Below are 18,578 nucleotides of genomic sequence, written 5' to 3' on the forward strand. Positions count from 1 at the left end.
AACACTCTGAGGGAGAGATGTGAATGCAAAGAAGTGGCACAGCAGAAGTCAAATGTCTGCGTGATAGTCTGTGGTTCACCATTGAGGGAGTGGTGAGTGATCTGAATTGGCTGGAGGGAACAGGACACAAGGCACATCTCAGAGACTGGCCTTTGAAAGGAGGGCTATTGCCTGATTCAATGAAAGAAAGGACAGGATGCAAACAGTGCACCTGAGGGATGATGTGCTAATTTGTTTCTCTCAAATGAATTAAGGTTATTTGAAGAGCCAGATTTAGTTTTGAGAACATGTGAAGACATGAAATGACCATTTTAGACAGAGAACAAAGTGGCCACAAATAAATGCAGGCAAATTGGAGCATTTCACCTTCCCTGCAGTCCTGGTCTCTGCCTAGAACGTAATGCCCCTTCCCTCGCCTAGAAAATCTTAACTTGCATCTCAGGCTCTATGTCCTCTGTGAAATCTTTTCTGACTACTCCATAGAAATCCTTTCCTTTTAAATTTTATAGCATTTGGCTATATCACTTTTCATACACTCTTACAGTAACTCTTCTGTATTGCACATGATTTTTTATGCATTCTCTTCTTTTTACCAGTTTGGTTGACTGGGTTTTTTTTTTTTAAACAGTCTGTGTAGCTCAGGCTAGCCTAGAATTTTCGATCCTCCTGGGGTTTTTTTGTTTGCTTTTTGTCATGCACATAGTGAACTTTTACTTTTTTATTATTTTTTCTTTTATTCATATGTGCATATAATGTTTGGGTCATTTCTCCCCCTTCCCCCCTGCCCCCTCCTTTACCTACCCCGCCCCTTCCCTCTCCCCTCCTACTCCCTTGCTACCAGGCAGAACATAGAGAACTTTTAGATGTATTTTCTAAATATAGCTATTATCTTTAAATGATACAATAATGCATATATAAATATGTGTAGAACTTTTAATCTTTCATTATTTTCTGAGAAACTGTTCCTAGTTTTCCATTTTTGGCTTCAGAACTTATATTTTAGAAGCTTAGTCAGAGATCTGATGTTAACATATAATGAATTCAATTTAAAATTTAAAAAAAAATTGGTCCTGCTTATTAAACTATCAAAATTAAACTATTTTCATCATCACAACTTTTTTTTTCTTTTATTATTCATATGTGCATACAAGGCTTGGTTCATTTCTCCCCCCTGCCCCCACCCCCTCCCTTACCACCCACTCCAGCCCCCTCCCTCTCCCCCCCACCCCCTCAATACCCAGCAGAAACTATTTTGCCCTTATCTCTAATTTTGTTGTAGAGAGAGTATAAGCAATAATAGGAAGGAACAAGGGGTTTTGCTGGTTGAGATAAGGATAGCTATACAGGGCATTGACTCACATTGATTTCCTGTGCGTGGGTGTTACCTTCTAGGTTAATTCTTTTTGATCTAACCTTTTCTCTAGTTCCTGGTCCCCTTTTCCTATTGGCCTCAGTTGCTTTAAGGTATCTGCTTTTAATATTATTTCTTCATGGAGGTAGTTCTCCCAGAAACTGAAGGAGATTGGTACCAGCAGACATTATGTTAGGAATGCCACCTTGTGGTCAGGAGTAGCCTACTACACTAACAAGTCCTTCCAGTGGCAACTTTTAATTCAGAAATAAAACATCCAGTAAATTCACAAATATAAATCATAAAGTCTACTGCTACCACATAGGAATACAAATTAAATATGTCTGCATGGGGGTAGGTGCCAAAGAGTCCATGGAAAAGAGAGACAATAGACAAACTAAATAGGAAGGGACTTCAAATACTACAGGAGTAAACAACTGTATGCAAACATACAACTATTATGTTATATAAATGTACTTTTATTAAGACTAATTAAACACTCTTAATTTTGGAAAACCTTTCTCTTGGAAATAGGCAAATTTATTTTTATATCCATGACTGTTGCATCCTAAATTTAAACATTGTCTGGATTTTCAAACTTCATCACCCTAACTATAAACCTTTAAAGTGAAGGCACTATTAGCTATCTAATTTGGACAGTGTGGGAAACACATAATTACAGTCCAAAAAAAGAGTTTGAAAAGGGTTAAAATACTGGCCCTACTCTTAATAGATGAGCTTATTACCTCTTCCACACAAGTTAGTTATTTTGAGTAGTCAATTAAGTTTCAAGTCAATAATGGTTATATAGATGTAGTACTTAAAGATTATGGTTAGATGTTTTTAATAGTCAAATTGATCAGATATTTTTGGTCTGCTTAAAAGTGGGGGTGAAGGAGAATATATCCCTCATGCACACAAAGCAAAGCATGATAGCACAAGGTTCCATGCACTATGCTGCAATTTGTCATTTCTACAGTGAGGATCTTAGGAGGTACAGCACAGGTACAACCATCAGTACTAGAGATAAGGGTGTTGAATTTCCAAAAGTTAACAGATACACATACAGACATTTACATATGAACAAAATGCTATTGTGCTCCAAATCAACTTTCGGTATTATTGCATGCATATCACCAGGAAAAATATTCTACTCAGAAAACTTTACTATGAATTGATTTTGGATTCGTTTTTCCACATGACTCTTCAGGACATTCAAGTCAGCTGCACAAACCTGGTACTCCATCTTCTCTTGCTGTTTCATTCTCTCTAATAAAGCCCCATGTGGTGGAGGTAATGCATTGTATGAACCCAGTAAATAAAGCTGACTTGATGAAGTTTGGTTGATTTCTTCAATCTTTAAAGCCTGCATGACAGCAGGTGCAAACTTTGAGTAATGAGCTGTATATGAAATAATCACAGGGCAAGTTTTGTCTTGCATTCTGTCTGCAACCACTTTTGCAACAGCAGTGTGTGGATCCAAAATATACCCTGAAGTATTGTAGGTGGATCTAATAGCTTCTAGGCACTCTTCCTCAGAGCACCAGTCAGCTACAAAATCCTGCTGAAGTTTCTCAACTAGAATCTTTTCTATTTGGAAGTGATGCTGATTTTCTAACTGATTAAATAATTTTGTCATTAATTGTCCATCTTTATTAGCCACCAAGTATAAGTGCCGCTCCAGGTTTGAAGGTTTGAGAATATCTATTGATGGCGAAAAGGTTTGTGCTAATTTCCTTTCCCTTAGATCATAATGTCCTGTTTTTATAAAATCAGTCAAAACATGGTTCTGATTAGAGGCACAGATAAATTTTCGAATAGGGATCCCCATCATTTTGGCATATACTGCTGCTAATATGTTACCAAAGTTTCCTGTGGGAATACAAACATCTACTGGGCTTCCAAAAGAAATAAATCCTTGGCTAACAAGATCAAGATATGCGGAAGCATGATAAACTACCTGGGGAAGCAATCGGCCCCAGTTTATGGAATTAGCTGAACTTAAGATTGTTCCATATTCCACAGTGAGAAAGCCAGTAAAATCAGAATCTTTAAAAATTCTTTTTACAGCTGTCTGGCAAAAATCAAAATCTGACTCAACACCCACTACCCATCCATTTTCTCTCTGACTACCAACTATTTGTGCTTTTTGAAAATCACTAACTCCATTCTCAGGAAAAAATGTGACCACACCTATTCTTTGTTTGTCATTCTTATTGAGACGACTAAAACCATTTAAGACTGCACTCCCTGTGTCTCCAGAAGTAGCTACAAGTATCATATAATTGCAGTTTGGTGGGATACAGTGTGCAAAAATATGAGGCATAAGCTGTAAAGACAAATCTTTAAATGATCCTGTTGGTCCATGGAACAACTCCAGGATGAACTGGTTACCTGAAAGGTGCCTGACAGGGGCAATTTTTGAGCAGGCAAAGTTCTCCCCATAAGCGGTTTCAATCATTTCTCCCAGCCTGGCAGCAGGTATGTCTGCAGGATGTATACACCTTTCCAAAAGTATTTGTGCTTTTTCTATGTAGGTTGCTCCTACTAGGCTTTTCCACTCTCCACAGTTGAATTTTGGGAACTCCTTTTCAGGAACAAAGAGTCCCCCATCTGAAGCCAACCCCTCAATCACAGCTTCGCTGAAGAATTTTGTTGAAACTTTCTGTTCACACTCCTTAGGGTAAACATGCCTTGTTGAAATGAATGTTTCGGAATCCACATCTTGGTATCTTTTGACTGCATCCAACACTTTGTCAGCTATCTTCTCCGGGGAAGTCCCACTTTCGCAAAACACTCGGGCATCATACCATTTCTTATAATACTGTCTTCTAAATTTAAGCAAGTCTTTCATAGGTGTTCCAAAATTCTGACCTACAATCCTATCTATCTTCATGGATTGTAGACGACTAATTATATCTGTAAGAGGTACATCGAGGTATATAATGATTCCATTTTTCTTCAGATGCCACATGCTAGCATCATGCATGGGATTGGACCCAGTAAGGGAAATCACACTTCCAGATGCAGACAAGTTTAACACAGCTTTTCCTTCCTCTTCTAAAAACTGCTCATTACCAACATCCTGCAATTTTTCAGACACACTCATATTCCAGGTTTTTTCCAGTATATCATCATCCACATCTATGACACAACAACCTAGTTTCTGACCTATTATTCTGCCTATGGTTGTTTTCCCAGCGCCAGGAGGGCCCATCAGGATAATATTTTTGTCTCCAATAAGAGAGTATGTTGAATGCCATGACTTCCTTAATTCTGCAAGTGCAAAGGTTCTTGAAAAAAACAGCTGTGCATGTTTATCCGTTTTAACATGAATACTAGAAAAACATTTTACTGTTATCTGTTTCAGGTGTTGATATCTGTTTAAGTGGAGCATTCTCGTTTCACTTTTCTGCCCAAGCCAACCTAAGAACTGGCTTTTGCCTTTTTCAAGACATAAAAACAAAAAAGACATTTGGTTACTTATTTCAACAAACTTAAAATCCTGATAGGATTGACTATAGTATGATCTCAATATACAAAATGCTTTAAAGTCTTTCAAATTTATGGACACTTAAAAAGTATTATAACCTAAATTCCCATATATTGCATATTACTCTTTTTAGTAAGATCTTTTTTATTATAATTATTAACACAAATTATATAAATCACCGGGCTTCACTGTGGTATTTCCATATATGTATATATATCTAGCTTTAATCACATCCACCTTTCCTGCTCCTACATCCTCCTGCTTCCCCCATACCTCTCCCAATAACTAATAATCCCTCTTCTACTTTCAGGTCTTTCTTTAGTTTCCATGTATGAAAGAAAATATGCAGTATTTGTTAGTCATATCTTTTCAAATTTCAAGACACTGAAAAATCAAAACTTTAAAAAATATATCTGATTCCCACCACCATAAAAAGTAACTATAAACAACAGAAACCTTATTCAAAAAATGTCATATCATAGATGCTTTAAAATAGATATATATTAGTATTTATGTATATACCAAGTCCAATTAATATTCTTTTCCTTTCATGCAATATTGTAATAAAATTGTTTTGTGATTTATTAGTTTGTAACAGATACCAAGTATTGAGGCTTGAAGGGTTAATTAATTAGTTGGAATTCATGAAAGGTAAACAATATATGAAACACTTGTTTATCTTCAGTTGTACAAGCACATTGATACACCATCATGTTACTTATTAATTTCTTTAAAGAATTCACAACAGGAAACTAGAACAAACAGGAAACTAGAACAAAAGAACATACTTGCTTATAAAGTGCTTAAATAATTTTCTAAATGACAGAACACAGGTATGGCATTTTCTTTCCTATGTGCCTTTCACATACATACTGTTAAGAAGCATGTTTAGATATCATTCATACTCAAGGCCTTAAAAAGCCAAAGTGACAAGTATAATATCATTTCAGTATCCTGAAGAAACATTAATCACAATAAGGTCAACGGTTTTATGTATAACCTCATTTGCTTGAGCCCATAAATATTGTTTCTGTTCCTATAAACATCAGTGGTGAGACTTAACTCAAATTCCAGACTCCAGAGAGATAGCCAAGACACTCAGGAAGGTTTCCAATGATGAAAGGAAAAATTGTTCTGGCATCCAAAGATGCTCTTCAATTCTTCCATAATGATTAAGCCTGTTTTTGGAAATATACTCACCAAAACAAAAGGTATGCCAGGCAAGCCAAATTTTTTGTCATGTGAAATAGTCTAATAATTGCTACAATATTCATTTAAACTGACTGAAGTAACTTTAAAGACACATAGGGAGGCTTTTCTCACATTCTCTGATAGAATTAATATGCAACTAAACTATGTGAAACACTACATGTTTTATTTCAATATGTTCTGAAAATTTCCAATCATATACTATTGATTATCCATGATACTTAAACTGTTTTGTAATTAAACATTTAAACCATTTTAAGCTAACACTGATTTTCACTTACAATTAAACTTAGAACTGTCAAGGGAAGGAATTCATTTCCTTATTTGACTTCTCAGCTTGTATGTAGTGTGCTTAACTCCACTGATTTGCAAACACAGGATACACAGGAACTAATCTTAGATGAAGATGTTGATTCTGAGGCAAAGTCGATCTTTGCAAAAAGTAGAACCTATAGTGGAAAAAATTCTAGTTAATCTAACTGTATATAGTATCATAAATTCTATACATAAAATAATCTATTATTAAAAATCCATCTGAAATCTTAAAGGAAAAATAATCCTTTCGTGTTTCCCCAAATCCATTATTAAAAGATTAACACTGGGTTTTGCTTTTCAACATATATCTTATCACAAAAAAGTATTTTAGTAAACAGTTCTGAAGGCATTCTACCATTAAACAATAAAAACCTAACAAGTAGCCTAATAAAACAAATATAAAATTGTTCACAATGATACCCGAATTTAACAAGTTAACTGTATGTTTAATGAGCAGAGGGAAAAAGGTCAATGGACTAAAGCTCTGAAATGAGTGTCTGTGTTGTTCTTTCAGGTTGCCTCATCCATCGAAATCACTACATGATTTGTATATAACATCATCTACTATAAAAAGCTCAAATAAAGCTTTGCCACATACAGGTAACCCTTTGCTATTGCAATGGATCTGTGATAAATTCAAAGCACATATCAGAGTGGCTAAGCATCTAAGAATATTTCTACAAAGCAATATTAATCATTGCCACTATATGACAAGAACATATGAATTAAATAAGAATATCCAGACACAAAGCTAAGTATATTTTTTATGGTTTGGTTTCTTCATAAATCTCCAGAAGAAATATTTTGCTATGCAGTCTGACACTTTCCCTGATGTAAACCAAAGACCAGAGAGAATTGTAACTTGAACCATATCAGCAATTTACTCTATAAAACTGTATTCTGGCACTGTATAAAATAGTCAAGTTAACCACCTATTCAGGAGGCTTTTACTTATAACATTAGAGTGGCTTGAGTTTGCAGTCTATAACTTTCTTTCTGATTTCTGTATCAGTAATAATGGTACGTTATCTGAGTAGGTTTGTTTTTCTGGACACTGAATCTTTCTTCTCTCTTTCACTTTATGTTGATCGCTACAATGCTGAACATCAACTCTGTTAAGAGTAGAAGACTTTAAGGAAAATGTGTTTATCTTTTGGAATCTTCCTATTTCCCCCCTGCATTCTCAATTTAAATTTTACCTCATTTCCATTTTCCAAAACACTTTGAGAGAGCAAAATAGATATTAAATAAAAAGAGAAAATGACAGTTCAATTTATAAATTGTGTATCAACAATTATTTTACCACAAAAATTTTCCTTGGACCAGCAGAAGGTAATTAAATGCTATAACATGTAACAAATAATATCATTTCTAAAGAAAAATACAGTCTTTTTTAAGCTAGTTACATTTTATTTTGTAATGTTTAGTCAGTGATTAATTTTAGAGCCTTGTTGCCTAACTGTTTTAAGTTAACCAAAAAACAAAAGAAAATGGAATAGGGCCTGGCAGGGAACATTTATCTGTACATTGAGTTTTTACTTATAAACTGTTGATTCTTATTCATGGTAATTATGTCTCATAAAGTCCCCACTATCAGTGAATTAGTGAACATTGAACCATTATACCTAGGGGAAATGCAGCACGTGCCTATGAGCCTCTAGTCACAAATTTTTCCCAACTGATCAACATATAACCTTGTTTTCTGTTTAAAGGCCTCTTATGTATACTGTTTGTTCATTACCATGAACTCATAGCCAACAGCACTATAACTCATGCCTGAATGAAGTTCATATAACATACCCATTTTCTCTATAAAGCACATCACAATATTTTTGCACTTGGGACACTACACAGCACTTCATCACTCAGCTTAGGGACCATTTAAAAAAATCAAACTCAACCACTAAAAGCACAAAAATGTGGTACTAAGTCAAAGGTGAAGAGGAAATTTGTTTATAGAATTAGAGCTGAAACCAGAAGGCAGAGTATCACATCATTTGACTTCAGCAGGGCAATTCAAATTTTTCACTGCTATGCGCATGTCCATGAATGGCTGTAAAAGTGCTGCCAAGTATTTATTTGGGGTTTACAAACACATTTTAGTAAGCAGGCAATCTCAACTATGGAATCTGTGAATACTGAGTATCAATTACTCATTTCCCTTTTATTCAAATCTATCTTATTAAGCCTTTTTAAATATCAGTATTTTAATATGTCCTTCAGTACACTGGTCACAAATAGGCAATTTTTCTTCAGCTAAAGGACAAAACTATTTCACATGAAATGGAAATCAATCATGTAAGACTCAGAAACAAAAACTACTGAAAGACAAAAATCTTAACCATATGGTAATGAGGTTTCACTGCATTGCTAATTCTAAATGTACTTTGTAAAGTGAGTTCTCCACAAAAACATTTTAGTTATACTAACTCTGCAGAAGGTGCAAGATCCATACAACTCCACTGCACATTGCTTTTTGGTTTTGTTTTGTTTTTTCTTCACTGTTGGGAATTGAACTTATGGCCTTAAGCAAGCCAGGCAAGTGCTTTACCACTGAGCTACATCCATCCCCTCACATAATTTCTATATAGATTTCTCTTCTGATTACTTCCTGTACTGAAGCTTTTTCACCCACTAATTCCAAATGATTCTTTTTTAGACACTGGCCATTCAAACAGATAAATAAAAAGGTAATAGTGTGTCAGTATCACAGCTAGAACTTAAAGAAAAAAGTCCTTTAGTATGTAAATTCAAATATCGTGTGACCCCAGGAACAATATTTGACAATTTTAGTGTTTCAAGCTGTTCAAAACTTAAAGTACAGAAATCACTTTAGATTTTTCCCTGCAAATACTAATACAGCTACACTTTTCAATGCAGAATACATATAAATTTCCAGCATCTTCTTTACAACGATGTTTTCTTAGATTTAGCATTAGATGAAATTGACTAAAATTACACTCTAGCACTAACAATTTTTATTTGTAAAATGATTCAAAAGAATTTTTCAAATTATTATAAAGTTATCTAATTTCCAAATTTGAGAAATCCTCAAAAACCTGATTTAGCATTTGCCACCAATTTAAAATGTTTGTTATTTATATGCATTTCTAAAACAAAATGTAAGACATAACATTTCAGATTATTTAAAACCAGGCATGGTGTTACATGCCTATAATCTCAGGTGGCTAAGAAAGGAGGATGGAGAGATCAAAGAGAACCTAGGCTGCACAGGAAGTCTGAGGCCAGCTTGATTGTAGCTCATAGGTAGCATACTTGCTAGTGCGCATATAGCCCTGGCTTTGATTTCCAGGACCAAGACAAACAAAAAAATCTGTTTAATGATGAGAAATGGCTATAGGTCAATGAATTTCTAAAAACAACTGTCATGATTATGCTCATCAACCTGTATTATTAAAATAATCTCATTTTAACTTTCTAAGGAAAAGGGTTGTCTAGATCTAGTTCATTATCTTATTTTTTAAAAAGCCATCCTGGAGTTTAAGAATATCTTTAAAATTACCGTGCTTTTACATCAATAATTGCTTTTCAATAATAAGAAAAATTGCAAATACTAGCCAAGGGTTAGTGAAACTATGCTGCTTTTGACTACTGATCCCAAATCCTCTCTACAACACCTTCAGTCACCTACTTTGTAGGAAATAGATAAGGGAGGACAAGATGACCATATTCTCTACCGCCATGCTGAAATCACAAGGATCTATGACCAAAAGCATAATTTTATAAGCTCATCACTTATCCTTTTCTTTATATTACTATCAAAACTAAATTCTTCTTGTTGTTAGTGGTGTGCTGTTACATACCCCAATGGTCTCAAGTATTTAATTGAAGACTTCTCAATTCTGTAACTTCACAAAATATTTTAAAAAGGCACTCCTGCTGTGGCATGGCTCAAGTGGTGGAGCACATGCCTAGCAAATGCAATACCCTGAATTCAAACCCCAATACTGACAAAAAAGAAAAAAGAAAATTAAGCCATCATGGTGGCTCATACCTATAATTCAAGGCTAGTCTAGACAAAAAGTTAGTGAGGTTTCATATCACTAACAAGAAGGCATGGTGGTACATGCCTGTGGCCCCAGGTCTGTCTGTAATTGTTTCTGTGAAACACCACTTCCCTCATCTCTTTGCTCATTCCTTTGTTCACTTGTGTAGGATTACCTTGGCTGCACAAATACTGCCATCACTGAAAGTGTTTTATTTCAATAACCCCAGGAAATCAAGGCTACCTAAGTAACTAAGACCACTTGGTGCTAACTGGAGAAACTGTGCTCTGCCTTTACTGGCTTTTCCAGAACTGACTGACATGGACAGTCCCCAACGGTTCATTCTTTTACAAAATTTATAAGCCTTGGTTGGGGCTGGGATGTGGCTCAGTGGCAGAGCACTCGGTGTACTTTGGTTTGAACCCCAGTACTGAAAAAGAAAATTACAAGCCTTGACTAGTAACTATCCAGTTGGTTAATGGTATTTCCATTCTATGAATGCTTAACTCAAATTTTAGCATGTACAGAACAGTTCTCTCAATTAATTTTCCTCTATATATGCTAAGCAAAATTTAAATGAATGAATAAAATACTCAAAGGGAAAAGAAAGGGGCAAAATGGTATACGCAGATCTAAACTGACAGCCAAATCTATCTAAAATGTTTTGGATAGAAACTTAGCGCAGTCTGAAAAAATCAGAGGAATCATACCCCAAAGGTTAGTTGTCTGAAATGTTTGTTAACTGCCTGGAGTAAAAATTAAAATCTGATCCAAGTTGGTAACCAAAAACTAAATTTATTCTTATCCAATAAACTTCAGTAAGAGCCCCCAAATAAGGGTCTACACCTTTAGCAAAGTCTTCTTTGCTTTTTTAAGCACCAAAAAGCTCACCAAGCCACCATGCTGTCGATTCACCAGGCCTAGCAGCAGGAACCCCAAATTTCATGTCGTCCCTTATCTATGGGCAGCGCTATTTCCTGAACAGAGAAGCCTCTGTTAAGTTGGTTCAAAGCCATCTATCTTCCTTCCAAATCATAAAAACAAAATGTCATTTAGAGACTCAGCTAAAGGCTTCTACCTAAGTTTCCTTCCCTCCATGTGCAAAAGACCAAATGGCTCAAAAACGGAAGAAAACTGTTTTTTCAGGAAGAAAAATTTCAAGAAAGGACACCAAAACATGAGCGAAAATTAAAGAGCCCGTCTAAACGTTTCTGGTCCTAGTTCAGACTGCTGGTCCGCAGTAGGGGTGTTGGGAAGGGAGGAAGACCCGAGGGAGGTCGCGGGGCACCGAGACAGGGATGGCAGCCTGCAGGGCAGGGGAGCGCGCAGGCGCGACAGGTGGATGGCGGGCCGCGGGGACGCGCACTCACACAGGTGGCGGCTACCTTATGCGAGGGGACAGATCGGGGTCCTGGGGAGCCCGGGACAGAAGCAACAGAAAAAAATGAGCGCAGACATAGTTGAGAACCCACCGAGTAGCAGAAGGAATGATGGGGACAGGGAGGCATGCGAGGGGAACGGATTGGCCTCTGCTTTTCCTTTCTTTTTCCTCCAATAACTCACCAAGAAAATCACACTGAGAAGACTGGGGAAAGGAAAGAAAATAGGAAGAAGCGTCCAAAAGCCACCAATGCCACCTCGGAAGGCTGAGCCCACCTTCCGAGTATCACCCCCTGCCCCGCCTAACTCCGAACCGCGGCCTCTGCGCATGCGCAGGCCTGCGCGCGTGCGCGCCACTTCCCCGCTCAGAGCACGTGACCTGCCCGCGCTCCGCCCTGAAGATCCTCGGGCTCCTCCCCTTCCTCGTCGGGTTTGGAACTTTGACCATGCGTCAGCGTGGCCTCAGCCCCTCGCCCCGCCCCCGCCGGCATTGGAGCCTGCGCACTGGTGTCTTACCGTGTGACGCCTGCGCACTAACTGCGCTTCCTATTGTAGAATTTTTCTTTTTCTCCAAATACCGGAAAAAAATGTTTTCGGGGACCCTATTTTTATCTCTTTTTCCCCAAAGGCACAAAGGCTTCTATATAAATTTCTCAGGCCGGAGAGGATAGAAGAGGAAAACTGGATTGCAACGCTGCCTCCACTTCCCCGTTGCCTAGTAACGGTTTCCGCGACAACCACGCGGTCAACAACGCTAAGCAATCTCAGGAGGAGTAGAAAGGGTATTTTCTTCTGGAGAGTGCTGCCCGCTAAGAAGGGGCCGAAGGGGGGATTATGTCAAAGAGACAAACTTGAGTTCCTTGGCGAGGCAAGGGAGCAAGGAAGGGAAGGGACGGGAATACTAGTATAGCAAGAAAAAAGTTGAGGATAGTAGTTTTTAAAGGAGTCATTTTGTGGCCATGGATCCAACGTGCTTTTCTGAGAGCATTTATAACCTCATACCAAGTGACTTGAAGGAGCCTCCCCAGCCTCCTAGGTATGTGGGAATGCAAAGATTATCGCTTGATAATTTCGATAAAACTAGAATGGAGAATGATGATTCCACTTGAAACAAAGGGAAAAAATGATTCCATTTCAGGACTAAGCATAATCTAGGATTTTAAAAGACTAAATAAAATATTTTTGTCTCAGTGAAATAACCTTGGACACAACTTTGTAGAGAAAAGATGAAAAATATCTAGGAGTTTAGCATTTCACAATTCACAGAGAAGGTGGTCCAGGACTCTGACATCATTTTATTATGTTACACTTGGCCTCCTATTAATACGCTATGTAATTAGTTTATGATTTATCTATTGTTCGTACATGATGTGGCATATAACATAGTGTGAAATTTCATGTTGTTGAAAAGAGAAAATCACAACTTTGTTGTCCTGTGTTGGGATATTTGATGTTTCGTTTTGGGAACTTGGATTTGTAATTGCATTACTGCTCCTTTATCCCACTCCCCAAGATTATTGTCAAATGTAAATTCCCATTTGTTTCTGAGCGTCAGCGATTGGTTAAGCAGCGTACATGGAATAGGCAGTGGTTTCTAAGGTCTCTTTCAGATCTAATGGCTGAAAGGAAGGGAAAATGGTTGGATGGATAGAGACCCAAAATATGTAATTAAGTTAAAATTTTACATAGCTGTTAGGATGCCTAATATTCTCCAAATGCCAAAAAGATGACCACAAAGTAAACACTCTACTTACTCCTGTGTAGGTACTTCTTAGAACTTATTTAAAGCTATGGGGAGAAAAGAAGGTGACTAGTGGGAAAAAATACCTTTCTTCCTAGGACTTAAAATGTTTCTTGTTATTTACATTTCTCATTTTCCTTATGTAAGTCAAATCCACTTTAAAAGAGCCTTGGGCTAAAAGCCAAGGTTCCAAAACTAATTGTTTTGGAGGTCTTGAATGAATTTTCATTAGTGTTCTGATCTGTAGAAGCTATTAGGCAGATTAGACAATCTCTAAGGTCTCCAAATCAATTCAATCAAGTCACTTGTTTTACTAATAATTTCTTACAACAAATGATCAACTCCTTTCATTTTAAGCCTAAGTGAATATCAAGTTTTAAACAGCATGATGATCATGTTGTATCTCCACTAACTTCTCAATAGTTAGTAGAAATTGGAAAGAGAAATATAAACTCTGATATATTTGTAGAGTTTATGAGTGTTCAAATTATTTATTGCTGAACCAAGTTTTGGGCCAAAATTCCTATATGCTATATAAGATAACTTTTCTTCTCTCTGTATCACACTAATGGATGCTATTTTCTATAGAATATTGAATTTGAATGTTAAGACGTTTTATTAGATAGGCATTCTGCCATTGATAAATGAAAAAACTTTACTGCATCTGAGCACTTTTTTCAAAAAGTTTATAGGGACAGTATTCATTTGGCAAGTATTAACTGAACCCTTACTATGTGCATAACATTACTCTAGTATATCAGTTCTTGGAGATGTTGTAATGACTGCATAAATTCTTGATTTTATTCTGAAGAAATAAGAAGAAAAATGAATTAGAAGGCTTCCAAAAATAGTGCCCTTTCTGTTAGGGTAAAGTCAATTTACCTTGTCAACAAAAAACTGATGAGTATTTGACAAGATGGCATGCATGCAAGCAACTGATTTGTAAAAAAAGAAAAAATTAATAATAAAACATTTAACCAGTTCTTACTACAGTAGCACAAACTTGCCCTGACTCTATCTCCTAATAGGAAGAATTATTCATAAGAAAGAAATACTTAAAATTACAAGTCCTATTTACATCACAGAGTTATAAATCCAGATCCAGGGCAGCTCATCACAGTTTTGCAGCAGTGTCACGATTCTGATCACTGACAGAACTGAGATCACCCACACCCCTTTTGTTTAAGATTGTATTCCAGACATGGTCACACAGCCCACAAAACTATTATGTCCTTAGTATTTTGCACTATACTTCTCATCACTAATTTATGGAAATAGTTTTGAATTATGAATTGTTCATGCACTGTGTTAACCATCCTTTCCTGCTTTGTATCATTTGCAAATCTAATAAGCATGCCATTTGTATCTCCATCTGTCATTGAGCAGGGCAAGCAATTTGTGTTTCAGTAGACATCTCTCTCAAGGCTGACAGTACTTTTTTGAGTGTTCAGTTACCCAAGTGGACCCATTAATCAGTTCATATTTCTCTACCTCATCACAAGCATTTAATAAGAGGCTTTGCTAAAATCGAGATATAAATTATTTTGCTTAAATTATCTCCCCAATCTGTGACTCTGATAATCTTATTTTTTGAACTGATATTCATTTGTGGTGCCTGAAACTTCAGATGGGCTCATGTAATCATGGCCTTTCCATAAACTTAAGGAAATGATCCTTTCTGTAACTCCTGTTTGAGAAATTTATATCAGGCCCACTAGACTTTCTGGATGTTTGCTTTTTAAAAATTGAAACATTTAACACTTTAAGTGTTAATTTAAGCTAATTTATTTTAAATGTCTTTCTGTTTTTCATTGTGATTAATTGTAACATATTCCCTGTCTCTATGATTATTCCTTCATGTCTGAGGTCTTTATGACATTTGCTTGTTTAATTCTTAGATAACATTTTTATCCTGAGATTCTTGTCTTGTTTACTTTGCTGAGTAATTATAGGCAAGCCTTCAGTCAGAGAGTAGTAGCCGTCTTAATGAATTTATATTCAAAGAAAATCAAGGATATTACCTAAATCTTTGTTTTAGGTATAATTGAAATTTTGTCCCATTGTTGCAATATATGATCTGAGATGATTTTTTTTGTTTGCTTTGAATTTTTTTTAGTGGAACCTGGGGTTCAAACTCAGGGTCTCCCACTTACTAGGCAGGTGCTGTACCACTTGAGCCACTCCATCAGCCCTGTTTTTGTGTTGGATTTTTTCAAGATAGGGTCTCACAAACTATTTGCCTGGGGCTGGCTTCAAATCATGATCCTCCTCATATCTGTCTCCTGTGTACCTGGGATCAGACAGGGTTTTATGATTGGTGTCAGACATTACTTTTCATCTAGCAAGGCAATCCTTGCAGACCTCCACCATAATAACACTTCTCTTCATCTCTTGTATTCCTTTTATTCAAGTGCTGTGCTTAACACACACACACACACACGCACACGCACACGCACACACACACACTCTACACTTTGACATAGGTCTTACAGTTTATACAGAAGATTCAGTTTCACCAAAAATAGTCACACAACTGACAATGTGGCATAATTAATAGAAGCACCTGAACAATGTAGAAGACTTGAAGGTCTGGAAAACTACCTAGTGGAAGGGATCACTCCAAAAGGCGATTTTCACTTTCAGACATATGAATGAGGGGCAAGGATCTTTGTCGGCAAGGAAAATTACAGCTACCACATGCATTTCTTGCTTAATATTTTCTCATTTAAGCAAATGAACCTCATTTAAATTGCTATAGAAAACGCAGTATCTAGTAAGAGATATTAGCATGTCTCTCTGGTGGTTCACACACACCTTAAAATGTTCAGAGAACAAAATATGCCAATGCTACTTCTTAAAATTAGTTGCCAGGGAAATTTGTAGATAAATGAACTTATTTTTAGAAGGTTATTCAGTTACTTTAAAAAGTTTAATATCTTAAGCAACAAATAGTGTATGCAATATTGTGTTATAAAGGGTTGTTTTTAGAAGCCAGGAAAATCTGTTAATCTGTATGTGTTGATATATTAACCACTTAGATACCATGACTCCAAGTTTTAGAGAATAAGTTTGTGTCTTCCAGGGCATAGATAAAATAAAGGATTAAATAGTTTAGTTTTTTAAATCTTGATAAAATGGATATAGAATAATAATAACAAAACAGGTACTATATTAGTGCCAAATACTGTTCTGTTTTTCACAGTTATTATTTAATTCTCATGAGAACCCTATGAGATAAGTAGTAGTATTCTAGTTTTATGGAAGACAAAATTCAGGCCCAGAAAATTGAGGCAGGTAGAAAGAACAAGAGCTGAGACCAAGAACAAATCTGATACTAAGGTCCAACATCAGTTTGCACACCTGCCTGAGTAAGTAAAATAAACCTAAGGGACACTCTTGCTTCAAAACACCATGTGTATTTTTTCCTTTTCTGGTAATATATTATGTGTCAGGTACTGTTTAGTATTTGTATACTGCTTTGTTTTAGTGCAATAAGATATTCCATAATGAGGGTATCAAAGAAAATGGGAAAAGATGACAGAAAAGGATGGTGATGCTACAAATGAGGTTGTACATGATATGCTTTGACATCCTACATTTGTCTACTACAAATTTGACTCAGAGCTACCAGAAAGCAGCAAGGCCCACAAAGGAGGAAAGATTCTTCCCATGATTCTTTAAAAACCACCTACACTCCAAGTCATGTTTTCCATAGACAAAAGCAGAGCATAGCCAAGGAGAAGCACGCGTCTTGGTGTGAATCATAACTGCCTCCTCCATGGCTCATGGATAGATAGAGGACATGCTGTGCGTGATTGTATAAATTAAGATGTCAGCATCATTCTTACATTAAATATTTGGAGTTTCACAGCTCTAATATTGCTCTCATTACAGACCAGTGTCCATATGTTGTGCTCTGAGTATGCAGTTATTTGCATAATTTAATTCAAGGAGAGATTTTTTTTGATATCTAGGTCAGCACTGTCCAATAGAAATAGAACATGAGCCACAGGTAGTTAAAATTTTTCTAATAGTCATTTAAAAAATGTAGAAAACACAGGTAAAATTAACTTTAATGACATATTTTTCTCTAACCCCATATATCTAAAATGCATCATCTCATCCCGTGACCCTCTTCAGGCTCTGTGTCCATATGCGAGTGCCTTGCACAGTGAAGACCTAGGTGAATAATAGTAGCAGCATACCCTCCTGACATTCCACCTTACTGTTTTTCGCAATAGTTTGTGATAGGTATGGACAATACTAACTCATAATTACCCTCAAAGGTACACTCCTGTGCTGACAGCTGAACACAGAGCTTTGACGACCAACCAGACAGCGGTAGAATTGGCATCCATTCTTCAAATTAATTACTTAGATAGTCATGAGGCCGCATTGAAGATTCATTTCAATGCCTGCAGGTGGGCTTATGGAGTATCTAGTACGTGTAAAAATTCTCTTTAAGAAATCTTTCAGAAGCCAGGTGTCAGTGGTTCACACCTGGTAATCCAGCTGTTCAGGAGGCAGAGATCAGGAAGATTGTGGTTCGAATCCAATGCTGGGCAAATAGTTTGCCAGATCCCATCTCAAAAACAAAAACAACAACAAAAAAACCCACAAAAACAGGGCTGGTGAGGCATGGAAGAATACTATGTCTTTAATTAGCAGTTTACACTGCCAGATGCTGTGCGAAAGTAAAGTCTTCTCTTTAAAATGGCTATGATGATATGCTACGTTTTCCATAGGGTGTCATTATTAAAAGTGAGTACAAATAAATGAACTAATACTTATAGCTTACCAAGAGCAGCTGTTAGCTGTGTTAGTTGCTTTCTTTTCTTTTTGCAGCACTGGGATTTGAACTCAGGGCCTCATACTTGCTAGGTAGACCCTCTTACTGCTTGAACCACTCCAGCAGCCCCATTAACTGCTTTCAAATGCAATTCTATAGGCTGGGCATATGGCTCAATGGTAAAGCCCTTGTCTAGCAAGCAAGTGAGGCCCTCAGTTTGATAAGCATCACTGCAAAACAAATAAATGCAATCTGTTATTTAAACTGTTGGGGTCATAGTGGGTTTGTAAGAA

The 18,578-nt window shown here is 36.6% G+C and overlaps 2 protein-coding genes and 1 non-coding gene across 3 annotated transcripts in view; 2 read left to right on the forward strand and 1 right to left on the reverse strand.

Annotated features, from left to right (window-relative positions):
* Positions 1-1,234: 1,234 nt before the first annotated feature.
* Positions 1,235-12,099, reverse strand: Thnsl1 (threonine synthase like 1). The gene is made up of 3 exons (XM_020180230.2): positions 11,939-12,099; positions 6,335-6,502; positions 1,235-4,795 (listed from the first exon to the last, which is right to left on the reverse strand). Exon 3 carries the CDS (start codon positions 4,746-4,748, stop codon positions 2,502-2,504), a length of 2,247 nt encoding a protein of 748 aa, XP_020035819.2. The 5' UTR covers positions 4,749-4,795; positions 6,335-6,502; positions 11,939-12,099; the 3' UTR covers positions 1,235-2,501.
* Positions 12,100-12,280: 181 nt separating this feature from the next.
* Positions 12,281-18,578, forward strand: part of Enkur (enkurin, TRPC channel interacting protein) — a 29,951-nt gene continuing 23,653 nt past the window's right edge. Inside the window, exon 1 of the mRNA XM_074055425.1 lies at positions 12,281-12,791. Coding sequence (XP_073911526.1) covers positions 12,715-12,791 — 77 coding nt within the window. The 5' untranslated portion in view covers positions 12,281-12,714. The remainder of the gene's footprint in view (positions 12,792-18,578) is intronic.
* On the forward strand, positions 18,133-18,269 carry LOC141417696 (small nucleolar RNA SNORA15). The gene has a single exon (XR_012442340.1). It is a non-coding gene; the product is annotated as a small nucleolar RNA SNORA15 (small nucleolar RNA).

Source organism: Castor canadensis, chromosome 15, assembly GCF_047511655.1.
Source record: "Castor canadensis chromosome 15, mCasCan1.hap1v2, whole genome shotgun sequence".
Lineage (NCBI taxonomy): Eukaryota > Metazoa > Chordata > Mammalia > Rodentia > Castoridae > Castor > Castor canadensis.